The 14,872-nt window shown below is 42.0% G+C and overlaps 1 protein-coding gene across 1 annotated transcript in view; it reads left to right on the top strand.

Annotated features, from left to right (window-relative positions):
• tst (superkiller complex helicase subunit twister) overlaps positions 1-14,872 on the top strand; it is a 124,804-nt gene that overhangs the window by 97,835 nt on the left and 12,097 nt on the right. The window contains exons 20-22 of the mRNA XM_055062873.2: positions 551-752; positions 2,696-3,025; positions 9,977-10,117. Of these exons, the coding sequence (XP_054918848.2) occupies positions 551-752; positions 2,696-3,025; positions 9,977-10,117 (673 nt within the window). The remainder of the gene's footprint in view (positions 1-550; positions 753-2,695; positions 3,026-9,976; positions 10,118-14,872) is intronic.

The raw sequence follows: 14,872 nt of genomic DNA, 5'->3' as shown, positions 1-14,872 counted from the left end.
CATAAAGAGGGCATGGTAACGGCCCTCTTACTTAGAATAATGGGAGGTGCACATAATAGGCACAAGCACGTACGGTTTTTGCAGTCAGTGTCCTTTTGTGCAAGTGCCTATGTAATGGGCACTTAAAGAACTTTTGACTTTTTCTGCATGAAAAAGAAAAATGAAGCGTACGTCAAATAAGCAGTCATTAATTTTTTGTTCCGTTTGACTGCACGCATACTGTGTGGGCATGCATCGTCATGTCAATCAACCTTACAATGCCTTGTGTCGATTGATTGACAGTGCCACTGAAAGCTAGTATGTATGTGCTCTTAAATTTGTTACCACTCTAAGCCAGGATAGCATATTAACATGTGCATGTTGTTTGTTCCAGTTACAGTTTCTCACCAGCTAACAGTTTTTGTAATGTCTGTTTCTTCATTTTCACTACAACATGACAGTATGATGCAATTATTTATGATAGTATCATGGCCTTCTGTTGAGACGGAACCTTGCAACTGCTTTTATGTGATGCGAGACTCCTGCATTACCATGTGGCAATTCTTTACAGGCAGCCTCAGTGCAGAAGCGTTTTAGGCCAGGAGCTGCTTGAACTGGTGGAGGCACACCCTGGAGGTCTGCCAATCATCAATGTAGTCAAAGAGCTTCGCCTTTCAGCTATGGAAACTGTGGAACTGGTGAAACATAGCCAGCAGCTTGAAGAGAAGCTGCTTCAGAGCCAGTGCCTTAGTTGCCCACTCTTTGAGAGCCATGTAAGTGTCAGTATTAGGCTTCTGTTCCTTGGGCTGCTTACAGTAAACCTTTGCTATAATGAAGTCAGCGCACACATAAAAAATCTAATGTAAGCAGTAATTTTCTAAAAACTGATGTGCTATAAGAGCTACAACAGTACTATTTTCCAAGTAGTCTCAACTTCGTATTGACCCGCTTTCAGTGTCTTCATTGCAGCACAATGGAGGACAGTTGATTTTGCCACAGGTTTTTACGAGCACTAGCAGTGACATTCTTTGGACTTCTTCTGACACTGTTTGAGGCTGCAGCCCCTGCCACTGAATTCAGCTTTGTTGCACATTATATGGAGGCATTCCTATGTCTGTACCATTGTATTGGTATCTCCAAAGGCTTCTTGTCTGTTGCCACTTCATCTTCGTCAAGTCTGTCCAACAGATTTGTCATCTTGGTATCTCTGCGAAGGGCCACAATGAGAATGACTGTGCGAGTCAACTCAAATGAACCTAAGTCATCCTTCGGAGCTGACTTCTTCATAAGCACTCCTGTTCAGATTGTTGCACAGCTGCAGAACATGCTGAGGCTTGCCTGAAGTAAGCACACTCAAGGAAACAATGCATGAAGTAGTTGGTGATCTTTGCCAGTGCTCAATGTCTTTGTAATTTCCAGTTTCAGCTGGCCAAGTTCATACATATTGAGGATAAAGAGGACTATGAATGATTTAGAGCCAGTGGTTTTGAGATATTGCCTTGCATAGCTGATTCAGGGGCAAATGTGTCGCTTCAGCTGCATGTTTTTACATAGTTCGACAGTGACTCACTCGAATGTGGGAACACAGGCAATTCTGTGCTTGCTACTACTGGCCATGTAGTTGGCCTGGCAATGTGCATCAACAAGTGTTAATGTAGGCACGCATTATTGTCATGTGAAAAGTGATCCCATTTCATAAAAGCCCATGTGGCTGGCTACACAGACACTGCCCAATGCTCTGTAAAGCATTGCTGCTGGGCCTTGACATGTTGCAGTATTCAATGTAGAACTTTCATGTCAATGTCTTCACCTTTGCAGAACAGGTGTATCATATTTCACATTCGTTTCGAGCGCCACGATTGTTGAAGTGCATTCAATTGAAATTGTAACTGCAGCAAGATGAATGCAGCATTCATGCTGCATGTGTTAGAGAGACAAATCTGGAATGATAAAATAGAACACTTCTTCCAGCATTAATAAGATTCCTGGTGCTTGCAGAGAATCCACAGACAAATGCACATCAGATCGATACAACTTGTGCTAAGCAGTCAACAAAACTTTAGTGATGACATAATTTTTTACTATGGCGGAGGTTACATAACTCGAGCAGGTGACAGCCGCAGAGGGCGCAGCCATGGCCATGAATGGCACTAGCTAGCCTTTCCAGGGTGAGATCTAGTACACATGCACACAAAACCAAGGAAGTTGACGTTAGCAAAGCCACTGCGGTAGCTAAATGGCAGAGCATCTCACACATAATGCGGAAGATGTTAGTTCGGCTTCCCACCTAGTCACAAGTTGTCTTTTCGTCTACTTTAATTTTTCTTGCCCTTATTATTTATACATTTCAATTAAAAATGAACAGTGAGTTTCATTGTTGCCTTCATGCAGTTGCAAATAACAAAATATTGAGCCCCTCTGTTCCCTTTATTCTTCTCGCTTGCGAAATCATTGTTGCATATCGAACACGGTTATTCACTGTGTTCAGAAAGTGTTGCGGGGCCTCTTTAAAAGACTCATTTGTGGAAAGTCAGTACCAAGTTATCTCATGCTTATTAGCTCTGAGCTGTCTGCTCTCAGCTGCTTTTAATGAATAGCACTTTGTAGTAGTCTTCACCTACTTATTATAATCTTGCACATTGGAAACATTTAAGAGCAAGTGTCTGAGCATTGTCTGTTACGAGTTGCACTGAACAAGTGATATCTGGGTGGGAAGTTCGAGCAGGAATGTCGGCGACGGCGACTATCGGAGGAGGTGCGAAAGCTGCAGCACCAGCTATCAGAGGAAAGCCTTGCTTCCATGCCTGACTACCGAAGCCATGTTCTGGCTCTGGAGAAGCTAGGCTATGTGGAGCCAAGTGGTACACTCACACTCAAGGGCCGTGTGGCACGTGCTCTCTCCAGCCATGAAGTAATGCTCACAGAGCTGCTGCTGCAGGAATCACTGCTCACCCTGGGCGCACCTGAGGTGGCTGGCCTGTTCTCTTGCTTTGTCTATGAGCAGCGCTCCAATGCCGAGGTCGTCATCCCACTCTCTATGAAGGCAGTGAGTATGTGGTGACCAGGCTAAGTATGCTTAGTAGTCAAGTGCATGGTTTTATCTACATACAAATGCTCTATTATGCCTAAGCTAGATTTAAAAACATAGGCGGAATGTTATAATTTTTCTGGGTTGGGTGGGTGGGTTGGGGGGGGGGAGCTGGTGCCCGACCAGCTTTCCGAAGCCCACCCATGTATATATACAGTGAACTTTCGTTAAGACGAACTCAGTTAAGCCGAATTTTCGCGTATAACAAACAGCATGGGATCGTTTGTTTGCTTTTACATAGACTCAATGGGCAAAAAGAATCTGCTTATGACGAACCGCCACAGACATACTCCTCGGTTTTTTTTCAGTTTCAGTTTTAGTTTATTATTCGTTCATAACAATTTGTTACAAAATATGGTATACAGACAAGGGTCCCAAAGTCAGAGACTGCACCGGGACCCTTGGATTAGAAGTTATACAAAAAAATAAAGCGGAATACAGAGCAGAGAAACAAATCATGAAATAAGCAAAATATAACGAAGAAACGGAGTGACGACACACATAAAAGACAAAAGGAAGAGGAAAAATGCACAATCAGTGGTAATTCCACAGCTTCTAAATAGCAAAATAACATTGTAGGAAATTAATCAGACAGCAAATAATTCTTGAGTTCATATTTGAAAGAGTACAAGATAGTTGACAACTTAATAAAATATGGAAGACTGTTCCAAAGTTTAAGTGCGCAAAAAGAGGAAGCCATCTTTCCGTAATTAGTATGACATAAAGGCAACAAGAAATTTCCTTGTGTTGCAAACCTTGTGTTATTGGGATTAAAAAGGAGATCAAAACTAACAAAGTTCTAAGAAAGTTGTTGAGTTAGTAATTTGAAAAATAATATCGCTAAATGATAGTTAAACAAATCAGTAACTTGAAGAATGCGGTTTGTACGTAGTTGTGAAGAGGCGTTAGAGAAAAGATGGCTTCGCGTTATAATGCGGATAGCCTGATTTTGAATGTGCTGATTAGAGGAAAGATGACAATGATAAGTTTTACCCCAAGAAGCGATACCATAAATGATATGACTATGAATGAAAGCGAAGTATAACGATAATAATGCTTCTTTGGAAAAAAATGCACGTGATTTGAGTAGTGCTCTAATGCCAAATGCTGTTTTTTGTTTGATGTGTGCAATGTGGTTAGTAAACTTAAGGTGGGGATCTAATTTGATGCCAAGGAAAGAAACACAAGTGGAGGCAGGATTGTCATGCCCATTCAGAGTTATGGTCGGAGAGCAAGGTAAATGTCTCTGTGATGACTTAAATAACATGAATTGCGTTTTTGTAGGGTTTATAACTAGAAAATTGGCGTTACACCATTCAGTAATTTTTTACAGATCACTGTTTAGTTTTAAAGTTAGCAAAAGTAATGATTTATCAGAGAGGGCAACAGTTGTGTCGTCGGCGTATAATATAGGTAGGGTATAATTAAGGCAGTCAGGTAAATCATTTATATAAATGGAAAATAATAGTGGACCTAAAATCAAGCCCTGAGGCACTCCTTGGTTAATAATTTTGCTTTCAGCGAAAGCCCCGCCTGCATACACTGTTAATTCACGATTAAACAGATAACTTTTTAATAAATTAAGAGCTGGACCAGAAATGCCAACAGACTCCAGTTTAGTAAACAAAACTTTGTGGTTTATTGTATCAAAGGCTTTAGTAAAGTCTAAAAAGACCGAGCCAACAAAGTATCCGAGATCAAGTGAATGTCGAATATAATCAGTTAATGCTAGCAAAGCCAAGTCAGTCGAGCTTCCTGAACGAAAACTGAACTGACAGGGTTTCAGCAAGCTAAATTTGTTAAGGTAAATGTTAATACGACGAAGTATTAATTTTTATACAACTTTACTAATTGAAGGTAAAATACATATAGGACGATAGTTCGCGACTTGAGCTTTGTCACCCTTTTTATGAATAGGAATTACTTTAGCTTTTTTTAGACTTCTAGGGAATATACCGGTCTTGAACATAAGGTTAATTAAGTTACTGAGAGCATCGGAAATAGTCGGAGCAACAAGCTTTAAATGAAATTCGGAAATTCCATCAAAACCAGGACTTGTGTCCTTTAAGTTGAAAATCTCAGTAAGGACTTCTTCAGATGTTACAGGAAACAAAAAGAAAGATTTATCGCATCGGCTCGTATGATAAACAGAAGGAACATGGGTAGTATTATAAATTTTATATAAAAGTGATTACTGAACGCACGAGCAATGCTAGGCAGGTCAGTGATAGTCACATGATTGTAGATTACTTTTTCAATGGCACTGCCAGAACGCGGTACATTCAAAAACTCGTTGATAAGTTGCCATTGTTTTTTTGGATGAAACTTATTTTTCATGAATTCATTTTCGTAATATTGCCTTTTAGATTTCTTCAATAAATTACTCAACATGTTGCAATATTTCTTATAGCGTAATGCTAAATTAACATTGAAAGGCTGTTTTTTAGTCTTCCTATACATTTTCTTTTTTCCTCATGCTCACAAGTAGTCCATTAGTGATCCAAGGATTATGCGGAAATTTAAATTTCTTTTTGCACTTAACAGTGACAGTGTTAGCATGAACAGCTTTTAAAAGTAAAGAGGAAAATAACTGAAGCGCTTCTTCTGGATTTAGTTTGGTAGCTATAACTGTCCAGTCAATTTTGTCAATTGCATCAACAAAATTTATAATATCAAGACGAGACGTAAGATAACAGGGATCTGACCTAGGAGCGTTAGATTTGAATGTGACGAATACAGGGTAATGATCTGATATGTCTATGTCAATTACACCAGGCTCTGGTGAAGTCGAAATATTAGTGAGGGCATGGTCTAAGAGGGAGCTGCTTCCTTGAGTGGAAATCCTGGTGGCCGAAGTTGTTAATTGCTCAAGCCCAAAGCCAGAAAAACAGTCCGAATAAGCGCATACAGTACTATTATCGACATCGAGCAAGTTAATATTTATATCACCTACAATTAGGACAGGCTTGTTTTCACTAGTAATTGTTTGAAGAACTGAGCTAAGATGACGAAGGAAATCAGGTATGGAAGAAGATGGAGAACGGTAAATACAGCCAATAATAATTCCGCCACAATAATTTGGGAAAGACAAGGCATTGGTTTCGATCCAAACAGTTTCGCAGTGAAATAGATCTATGGAAAGGTCTAGTCTACGTTTATATTTAATGTGGGGTGCGACGAAAATTGCGCTACCACCATGTTGATATGCAACACGGTTACAATACTCAGCCTGATAGGCATGGAACCCGTATAAATTGCTATCAGCCGGGCCAAGCCGTGTCTCAGTTATGCAGATGAATGAAAAAGTGTGGGAAAGAGAGTCGATGAATGAAGATATGTTATCATGATTCTTACGCAAACTTCGTGCATTGACGTGAAGCAATGAACAACCAACAGATTTAAGCAGTGACGTAGCTTCAGAAGGTGAAAGCAAAGACATGTTTGAGGGCATGATTGGATGACTAAAACACAGACTAATCGCAAATCAGGTTAAGTGATGACGCTGAGGTCAGACTCGGAGCTTATGAAGAACCCTTTGCTATTTTCAGTCTTGCGTGCTTTAATCTGACAGTTGTCTGTCCCAAGGAAATGCCACTTATGCTGCTTCTTTAGAGCAAGAGCTCTCAAGCAAGATGAACATTCAGAGTTATCGCCACAGCTGCCAATCCTGGAGGTTAAGGCGCCTCGATGTGCCGCACCCAGGGGCGCACGCATTGAGGCACCCTACTGAAGGCCTGCGGCACACATCGCCCGTGGACATAGGCGAAAACACGAGAAGGAAACAAAAAGAGACGTTCACGTTTCACTTTGTGAATGCAGGTGATGCGCAAGCGTATGGATGCTATAGCATATACGAAACTATCGGCCCTCGGTGCGTCTAGACTGTCCACATCGCAGATCATATTCAAGACAGGGCTCGCACGGCCACACCATACGCAGCAGCTGTCGGAGTAGCACACCCCTTGTAAACATTCGTTTACTAACTAAATCAGCAGGCATGGTGTCAGCGCACACAGCAAACATGAACACGACACACTTGATGACCGCGGACGCTCGAGGTCAAAACGCTGGCATGAGGAATTGCGGCAGCGGCAGCAAGTGAAGTGACCTTTGTGCTGTCTATTGCTTCAACACAAGCTGAGCAGCGAGAACGCAGTGCACACAAAGCTACAAGCCATCGGCCCACCCAGACTGTGCCACCAAAGCAGATCGCTTTCAAGATAAAGGCCGCGCGACTGCAGGTGTCTGAAGTAGAACGCCCCCTCCTTCCCCTCCCCCGGTGCCATGCACACGATGGAAGAAGGTGCGCTTCCTCCCTTTCCCCTTCCCCCCTTTTCTTCCTTACGAAGGCTCATCGTCGCACACTTTTATTGGCACACTCAGTGTGCGGCGCGTGATGAGGATATCACGAGACAAAGCAGGTATGTCTGTATCTCAAACAAAACCTGTAGAAACTTCTAGAGGTCAACCCAGCGCGCCTTCGCCTACCTTCCTCCTCCACGACGCTTCGTCTAGTTTTCCTTTTTCTAGGAAGATCTCTATTAAGTTCAGCTAAACAAATGCTTTTTATGTCATTTTGCCCCCATTGTAAGCCTACTTCATTTACCATTTTGAAGTAAGATATTTAGATGCACCTGGTCATGTTGCCAATTTTTCCTCTGAAAAGACGAACAAATTTTCATGGTCCGTTTGAATAGGGTTCGTAGGGTACCTTGATTCGTGCACCCCTGGGCACGGCACATCGAGGCACCTTAGCCTTCAGGATTGGTAGTGGTGGCGGTCACTCCGAATGGTCGTCTTAACCAAAGAGCACGTCTGGGGCGGTTCGTCTTCAGTGGATTTCTTTTGCATTGAGTCTATGGAAACCCAAACAAATGTTCCCATGTTGTTCATTATATGTGAGAATTCGGCTTAACCGAGTTCGTCTTAACAAGAGTTCACTGTATTGTGTCTGTGCATGGTGTTCACTGTGGAAATTTAAAAAAAAAGATGTTGAAGTGAGAAAATATGAATGAGGTAGCTGCCACTGGTGCTTCTAATACGCTTGTGCTCATATTGCCAGGATTTGCAGGAATGAAGCGAAAGTATGAATTAAATGCTGTGCTCGTCCTCGCCAACAATGATGCAGTAAGCTTTTAACCACAACAGAGGCAACTCAAAAGAAACCTCAAATGATATGTGGTAACAGAACTCTGGTAATGACACTTTAGGGGGTAAGGGAGGTAGGCTTCAGCATCGCTGGGGGGGAGGGGGGGCAGCTCTGCCTTTGCCGGAAAACTTCGGAGGGGGCTCCGGTGCCCGAGCCCCCCTCCAGTAGTTGGCACCTATGCTTAAAGATATTTTTGTTTATTTAGAGCAATATGCAAACACTCCTAAGCGATAAATAGCAGCTCAGTACCTTGAAAAGTACTTATAATTATTGGATTCTCTGAATATTTAGTTTTGTGGCTGAAACTTAAATGATACAAAGAAACTTGAAAGGAAGCTTAGGACCATGCAATGAGCCATGGAAAGGAACATTCACGGATCAACATCTAGTGATTTAAAGGTGGCAGAATGGGTCACGTGAGAGTTAATGTTATTGCTGCTCAGATTAAGAGGGAGGTGCATAGTTGGGCATGTCATGTAATGTAGAACAGATAACCAACAGTCTTCTAGAATAGCAGAATGATTGCTTAGGGAACAGAAAGGCAGCTGACGATGCCTGAGAATGAGGTGGAGTATGGAGGCTAGGAAATTTGTAGGAATGGTGTGGTTTTAGAGGACAGAAGATAAAAGTAATTTGAGATCTGAAAAGCCTTTCTTCCTGCAGTATTATTATTATTATTATTATTATTATTATTATTATTATTGAATAGTGTAATTCAATCAAATGCGAATATTCAAGAAAAATGAACTTCTAATGTCGAGTAGATATTTTCTAATCCTAAACAAAGTATGTGAAATATTAAGGTTGAGTGAAACTCTTTTAGTATATAAAAAAAAGAGAAGAAGAAAAAGAAAGAAAGAGGCTTTTTACATTATATTGTGCCTGTAAGGGTGTCCACAATTAAACGTCTGATCAACTGATGAGCTTGTAAATGAGAAACAGCTGAAAGGTGATCATACCAGTGCACCGTGACAATGACAATAATGAAACAAATGAAGAGCACAACACCAGTTCCATGTAAAGTGTCACATTCGTTGAGTGAGCCAGGTTTAATACTACAGCGCCGCAGTTTAAAGGCGTAGATGCAGAGCTTCTGTGTTCGGGGCATATACCCACTCTTGGAGAATGGCCAAGAACCAGGTAGTTCAATATAAAATTTGAGAGATGTTAACATGGTGAGATTGATTAAATAACAAATTGCTTCACCTAAATCGAGACAGCAAAGCTGTAGGCTGTCTAAAGGCTAGGCATCCTTATTGAATGACTTGAAATGATTAAACAGAAGTTATCTGCTCCATGCGTTCGCTCAAGAACCGATGCCTCTTCCCAACTACCACGGCTCTCCAGTAGCAGAATCATTCAGAACAACTACCACTTGCCTAGATCTTTCATCCTGTAGACTCCAATAAGTATGTTATCCCTCATATTCGAACAGGAATGAATACTTGACAATTTTGAAGAGCGAATTTTTTAATCTAATATTCACACATCCCTAATTGTTATTGTTAATATTACACATGTAAGAATGGTGCTACAAAAATGAGAAAATGTAGACTCTTGTTGGCCACAAGTTTTGTCATGTATGAATAATCATGCGGTGTGCTTACATGAATGGCTCTTCATCCATGTGCCTGTTACAGCACCGACATTTTGGCATTTCTGAAAATGTTCTCGTCATTCGTATTGCCTAGTGACATTTTGATGTTGGCCCTGTTTCCTTTGATTTGCCGAGCATGCGTTCTGTTGTTGCCTTGTTTCAGGCGGTGGAAAAATTTGTGGAGGTTGCTCACAAGATTGGTCGTGTACAGCGGGAGAGTGGCTTTGATGAACCTGCTGAACAATTTGTAGAGCAGTTCAGCTTTGGTCTCTGCAATGTGGTTTACCACTGGGCTAGAGGCATGGTGCGTATTTATAGATTCTTAAAGTATGACCGACAAGTTGTTTTCTCTTGGAATTTGGCTTCCCTACACTATTTTTGTATTATTGAGTGCTGTGTGTGGCAAATTTCAGTGTTGGCCATGAGTCCTCCCTTAGGGCTTGCTACTTAGGTTCATGATCTGCATGGTGACATTTTTGCTAATGTTAGTTTATTAAGATTATGAAAACCCAAGTAAATACAGTCGAACCCAATTATATCGAACCCGTTTACATTGAATTATTCTATATATCGAACAATTTCGGGACACAGTATAGTTACAATGAGTATATATAGCAAAAATTACGCTTACATCGAACAAAAATAGCAGCGACTCCCGATATATCGAACGTCAAGCGGCGGAAAAGTGCCCCCAGAAGTTGGTTTTCCCTTGCGTTGGTGGGGAAACCCGGCGGCGTGGCTTCACCCAACCACTCTCCCTACCGTGACCTCGCTGCCTCGGACGAGCCATCGACACCCCCCTGCAAAAAATGATCCTGGCCCGCCCGCAGCGCTTGCTCAGACAGCCAATCAAAGGCTCTTGTGCCCTCGTCGTGCAAGATGGCGATAGTGCGAGTTGTCTTGCTGCTTTTCTGGTTAATTGTGTGTGCGCCTTGTGGGCCTTCTCCTGCAGTGTTGCCGTGATGAAGCGGCAGGATTCGCCTTTTGTCGTGAAGCTCAAAATCATAAATCGGGTCGAACGTGGTGAGAAGTCGGATGTCCCCCCCAGTATGCAATATTCTGAGACCTCTCAGCACGATCTTGAAGAATAAGGGGGAGATTAGGGCTAAAGCGGCCAGACTCGGGACCCGGTGTCCGTGGCACCCAATGCGTACGCATGGCCGTGTACGAGTGGTTCATCGAAGTTGCTTCAGCCGGGTCGGCTTCCGCATGCTCGGTGATGACTGTAAATTCTGATAAATGCGACGAAGCCGTTGCCTGTGTTGCCGAAGTTTGGAGTGAGCTGTCAGAATTTCCGGAAGCTGTTGACGAATCAACGGTGGACGAGTTGGGAGTCTAACTGATAGTGTCGCGACCACGGGAGAGCCCGAAAACGAAGACTACATTGCCGACATCGTACCGAGCACAAGTGAAAGTGGGCACAATGAGGAAAGCAACGACAGTCCTTTGCCCAGATCCTCCGAAGTGATTGGGGCACTCGCACTAGTCCGGGGCTTCTGCGCGAATGCGGAAGGTTGCGGCCTCAGCTACTCCGACTCCTTAGACAATGTGGAGAAGTGCGTGCGTCGCAGGCAGCGAAGTTGCCCAAGCATAAGAAAATGCAGGACTATTTCACGTGAAACTGAGCTAGTTTCATCAATAAAGTGATTTTATAAATGGCATGTGCTTTTATGACATCCAATTATTTAGCAGGCTTATATCGAATTATGCTCTATATCAACCTGATAGGCGTTTTCTTGCGAGTTTGATATAGCCGGGTCACTTTCAGATAGAAGTCTGAGCATTGACAGTGTAAGCATGAATAATACCAGTTCAGTTTCGTTCACAAGTAGCTAAAGAAGCAGAAACTTTACTGTTTTGCAAGTCATTGCAGAATATGGGCTCTAAATGCTCCACTACGTGAGCTTTTCAAAGCATCCTGCAAGGCATCATGTAATTATTGAGCTACTATATGCATAGCAAGGAATGTAAAACATGTGATAGGAATTCACTTTGCAACTCAGCTGCATAGATATTAATGCATTCCATAACTTTTGCTGTCTCAATCTACACGTAGTCATGAATTTCTAAGCGGCTTGCGACATTGCAGTGCCTTAAACAAGCAAATTTTTCTTGTTGCCGAGAAAATTCTTGCCTCAAAAAGATATCCTCAGAAAGATTAGGCCTGTCCCCCACTTTGTGCTGTAGATATGGGAAGAGGGATTACTGTGCTTTCTGTATAGGGTCACTAGGTCACAACAGAAAAAGCTTATGGGGAGGAAGTGAGTTAGGCTAAAATCCCTCAATAAACAAAAGTGCCGTGTCGTCGTTTTGTACCTTCTTTTGTCCTTGTCTTTTGTTGTGCTGTAACGAACCTTACTATGAATTCCAACCAACTGGCCCAACTTGCCGTTTTGATGCAGTATATTTCTAGTACTCGTGGCTGTTTTCTTTGTGTCAACTCAAACAAAAGCAAACCTGCCGTGGTTGCTTAGTGGTTTTGGTGTTGCACTGCTAAGCACAAGGTCACGGGATCAAATCCTGGCTGCAGTGGCCGCATTTCGATGGGGGCGAAATGCAAAGGTGCCCGTGTACTGTTCAATGGGTTCAGGTTAAAGAACTCCAGGTGATAAAAATTAATTCTGAGTCCCCCACCACAGCGTGCTTCATGATCAGATTGTTCTATTGGCATGTAAAACCCCAGAATTAATTAACAAAAGTAGTGCCATCCTTTGAACTTTGCCCCCCCCCCCCCCTCTCCGGCTCTCCGCTGTTCTCCTATGCGCATCTCCTTTTTTTTACTGGATTAGTGCCATGACGTGACACTGCAGGCTTTTGATTTCTTTGCTTTCTGCATGGAAGTAAAGTGTGCACTTTGTATAAAGGCTCTCCTGCACCATTATTGCCGGGCTGCATGCATATGCTTCGCTGTATGCTGTGTGCAGTTTCTCCGTCATGAATGTGCCACTCGAAATGGCACACGGCTCTTTCTGAGGGCTCCTGCTGTCTGTGTTAAGCTGCCGTGCACAGGCTTGCAAGAAATGCTTAAATACAAGAAGCCATTTGTTTTGCACTCCAATTAAGGAAGTGTGTAGTGAAAATTCAGGTGACTGCATATAATAATGGACTGCCATACTTTTTTTACTGTGAGGTAAATAGGAAGCTCCAAAATAGCAGTGGATATTACTACCTTTTTTTACCGCATGCACGTCTTGCCAACGCTAAGTCGTTTGTGTATCTTTTTATACGCTGTGTTCCCGTATTTTGCTTGTCTTTGACCAAAATTATGCCCTGCAGTTTGGCAGGGAATAATTCCGTTATATTGATAATTCCACACTTGCTTTATACGCGGTTGTAGCTAAGCTGTCAGAGGTAATGAAGCTTTTGCAGTTTATATCTTCTGCTACAGAGATTTTATTTATTTATTCATTTATTTATACTGCAGCCCTATCATTGGGCCATAGCAGTAGTGGTCAAAATTTGTAAATCAACATAAACCAAGCAAACATTATCAAAGAATTGAAGAAGTTAACTTACACAAGTGAACACAATCAAAGAATGTGAATGCAGGTAAAATAAATTACATATTCTAAATGTACTCTCCTACGCTGACTAAAAAATAATTTCATGACAAGGAACAGTACCGGATAATGAATTGAAATTGAACAAAGAAAAATATAGTATCGGCTATTTTGCAGTTTTATATACGGGCATTTTGAGAAGAGATTCACACTTTTCACAAAGAGTACCTTTGTAAAAAGAGGGACTCTTGTCCTCTCAGGAGAATTGGTAATGCATACAGCATTTCCAGTGCAAAGCTGTTTTTTATTCGTGCAAAAAGTGACTGCTCAGTGAAACATCATGGCGATCTTTACGAGAAATGACGCATAAGCGAAATAACTGCAGAAGTGTCATGCAAGAGAGCTGCGACGACTGCTGCATTTTGTCGGAAATGACCATGGAAGACAGACGTGAAGTGTGGCAACTGCTGTAAAAAATTAGTGATAACAAGCTAAACGCACTTCTGCTCTCACCTAACGCCTTTTTTCACCATCTTATTACCTGAAGTAAAACATGGAGGGCTGCAGCACCATGCACAAGCCTTCCTCAGAAAACTTCAGTGCGTCCCACTTGTTCTATTGTGTTCTATTTTGACACTTACATCAAAGCGGTCACACATTATCCGAGTTTTGTCAATGGTGTCGAGTGTGCTGGGACATTGAAAAGTAAATTAACACATACACTTGTATTAAAGTATAATGTTCGCGTATGCAGAGCACACCAGAGGAGGCATGTCTAGAAGCATGGGTTTGCCAAGGCAGCCATGCTTACTGAGTGCTTTTCTACACACACCAAGCATTTGAAACTGCACACAACCGCAACCAAATAAGAGAAGAATTGCCAAACGTCCGCACGGAGTCTAGCATGCCATGGCTCCTTTAAGCATGTATCCCGCGCAATGTTTCAGCTTGATAACAAGGGAACACACACTTTTCGATTTCGTAATGTTGAAGTAAACATTAAAGAAGTGATTCCTGAGAAGAATGAGAAATCATGGTCAAATTGCAAGCACCCAACTCGAAGAACCACCCGAAACGCGCAAAAATACCTGAGATTGTCTGCTATGTTGCAACAGTATTGGCTGCGCCACTGTTGATTTGAAGGCGTGGGAGAGTGAAAAATGAGTGTGGAAATGGGGATGGAGGAGGAGATGGCACTACTTTTAATCATTGAGGGGTCTTAGGTTAGTTGGGCTTGTTTCCTGTTGCTACCAACCTTTTTGTATATTGCTTAGAATTTAAGGGAAGAGCAGCATCAAATTAGTTTGTATGTGTACATGTGTACTTCATTTACTTGGCAGGAAAGCGCTATTGGCAAACAAAATGCAAGACCAAACTTTCCTTTTTGACATTTATGCCCAAATTGTAGTGCTGATGACGTCGGTTACATACCATGAATTTCACAGTGTTTTCGCATGCTTTCATTGTTATTGTGTCAAAAAGCCCCAAAAGCTCTTAGTCTTAGTTTTGCTTTTTTGCTGGAAGTACCTTTTTCTTGCAGTTATTTTATTTTTTTTTTT

This window comes from Dermacentor andersoni, chromosome 1 (genome assembly GCF_023375885.2).
Source record: "Dermacentor andersoni chromosome 1, qqDerAnde1_hic_scaffold, whole genome shotgun sequence".
Classification (NCBI taxonomy): domain Eukaryota; kingdom Metazoa; phylum Arthropoda; class Arachnida; order Ixodida; family Ixodidae; genus Dermacentor; species Dermacentor andersoni.
Note: the sequence above shows the minus strand (reverse complement) of the source record. Positions and strands in the feature narration are given on the sequence as shown.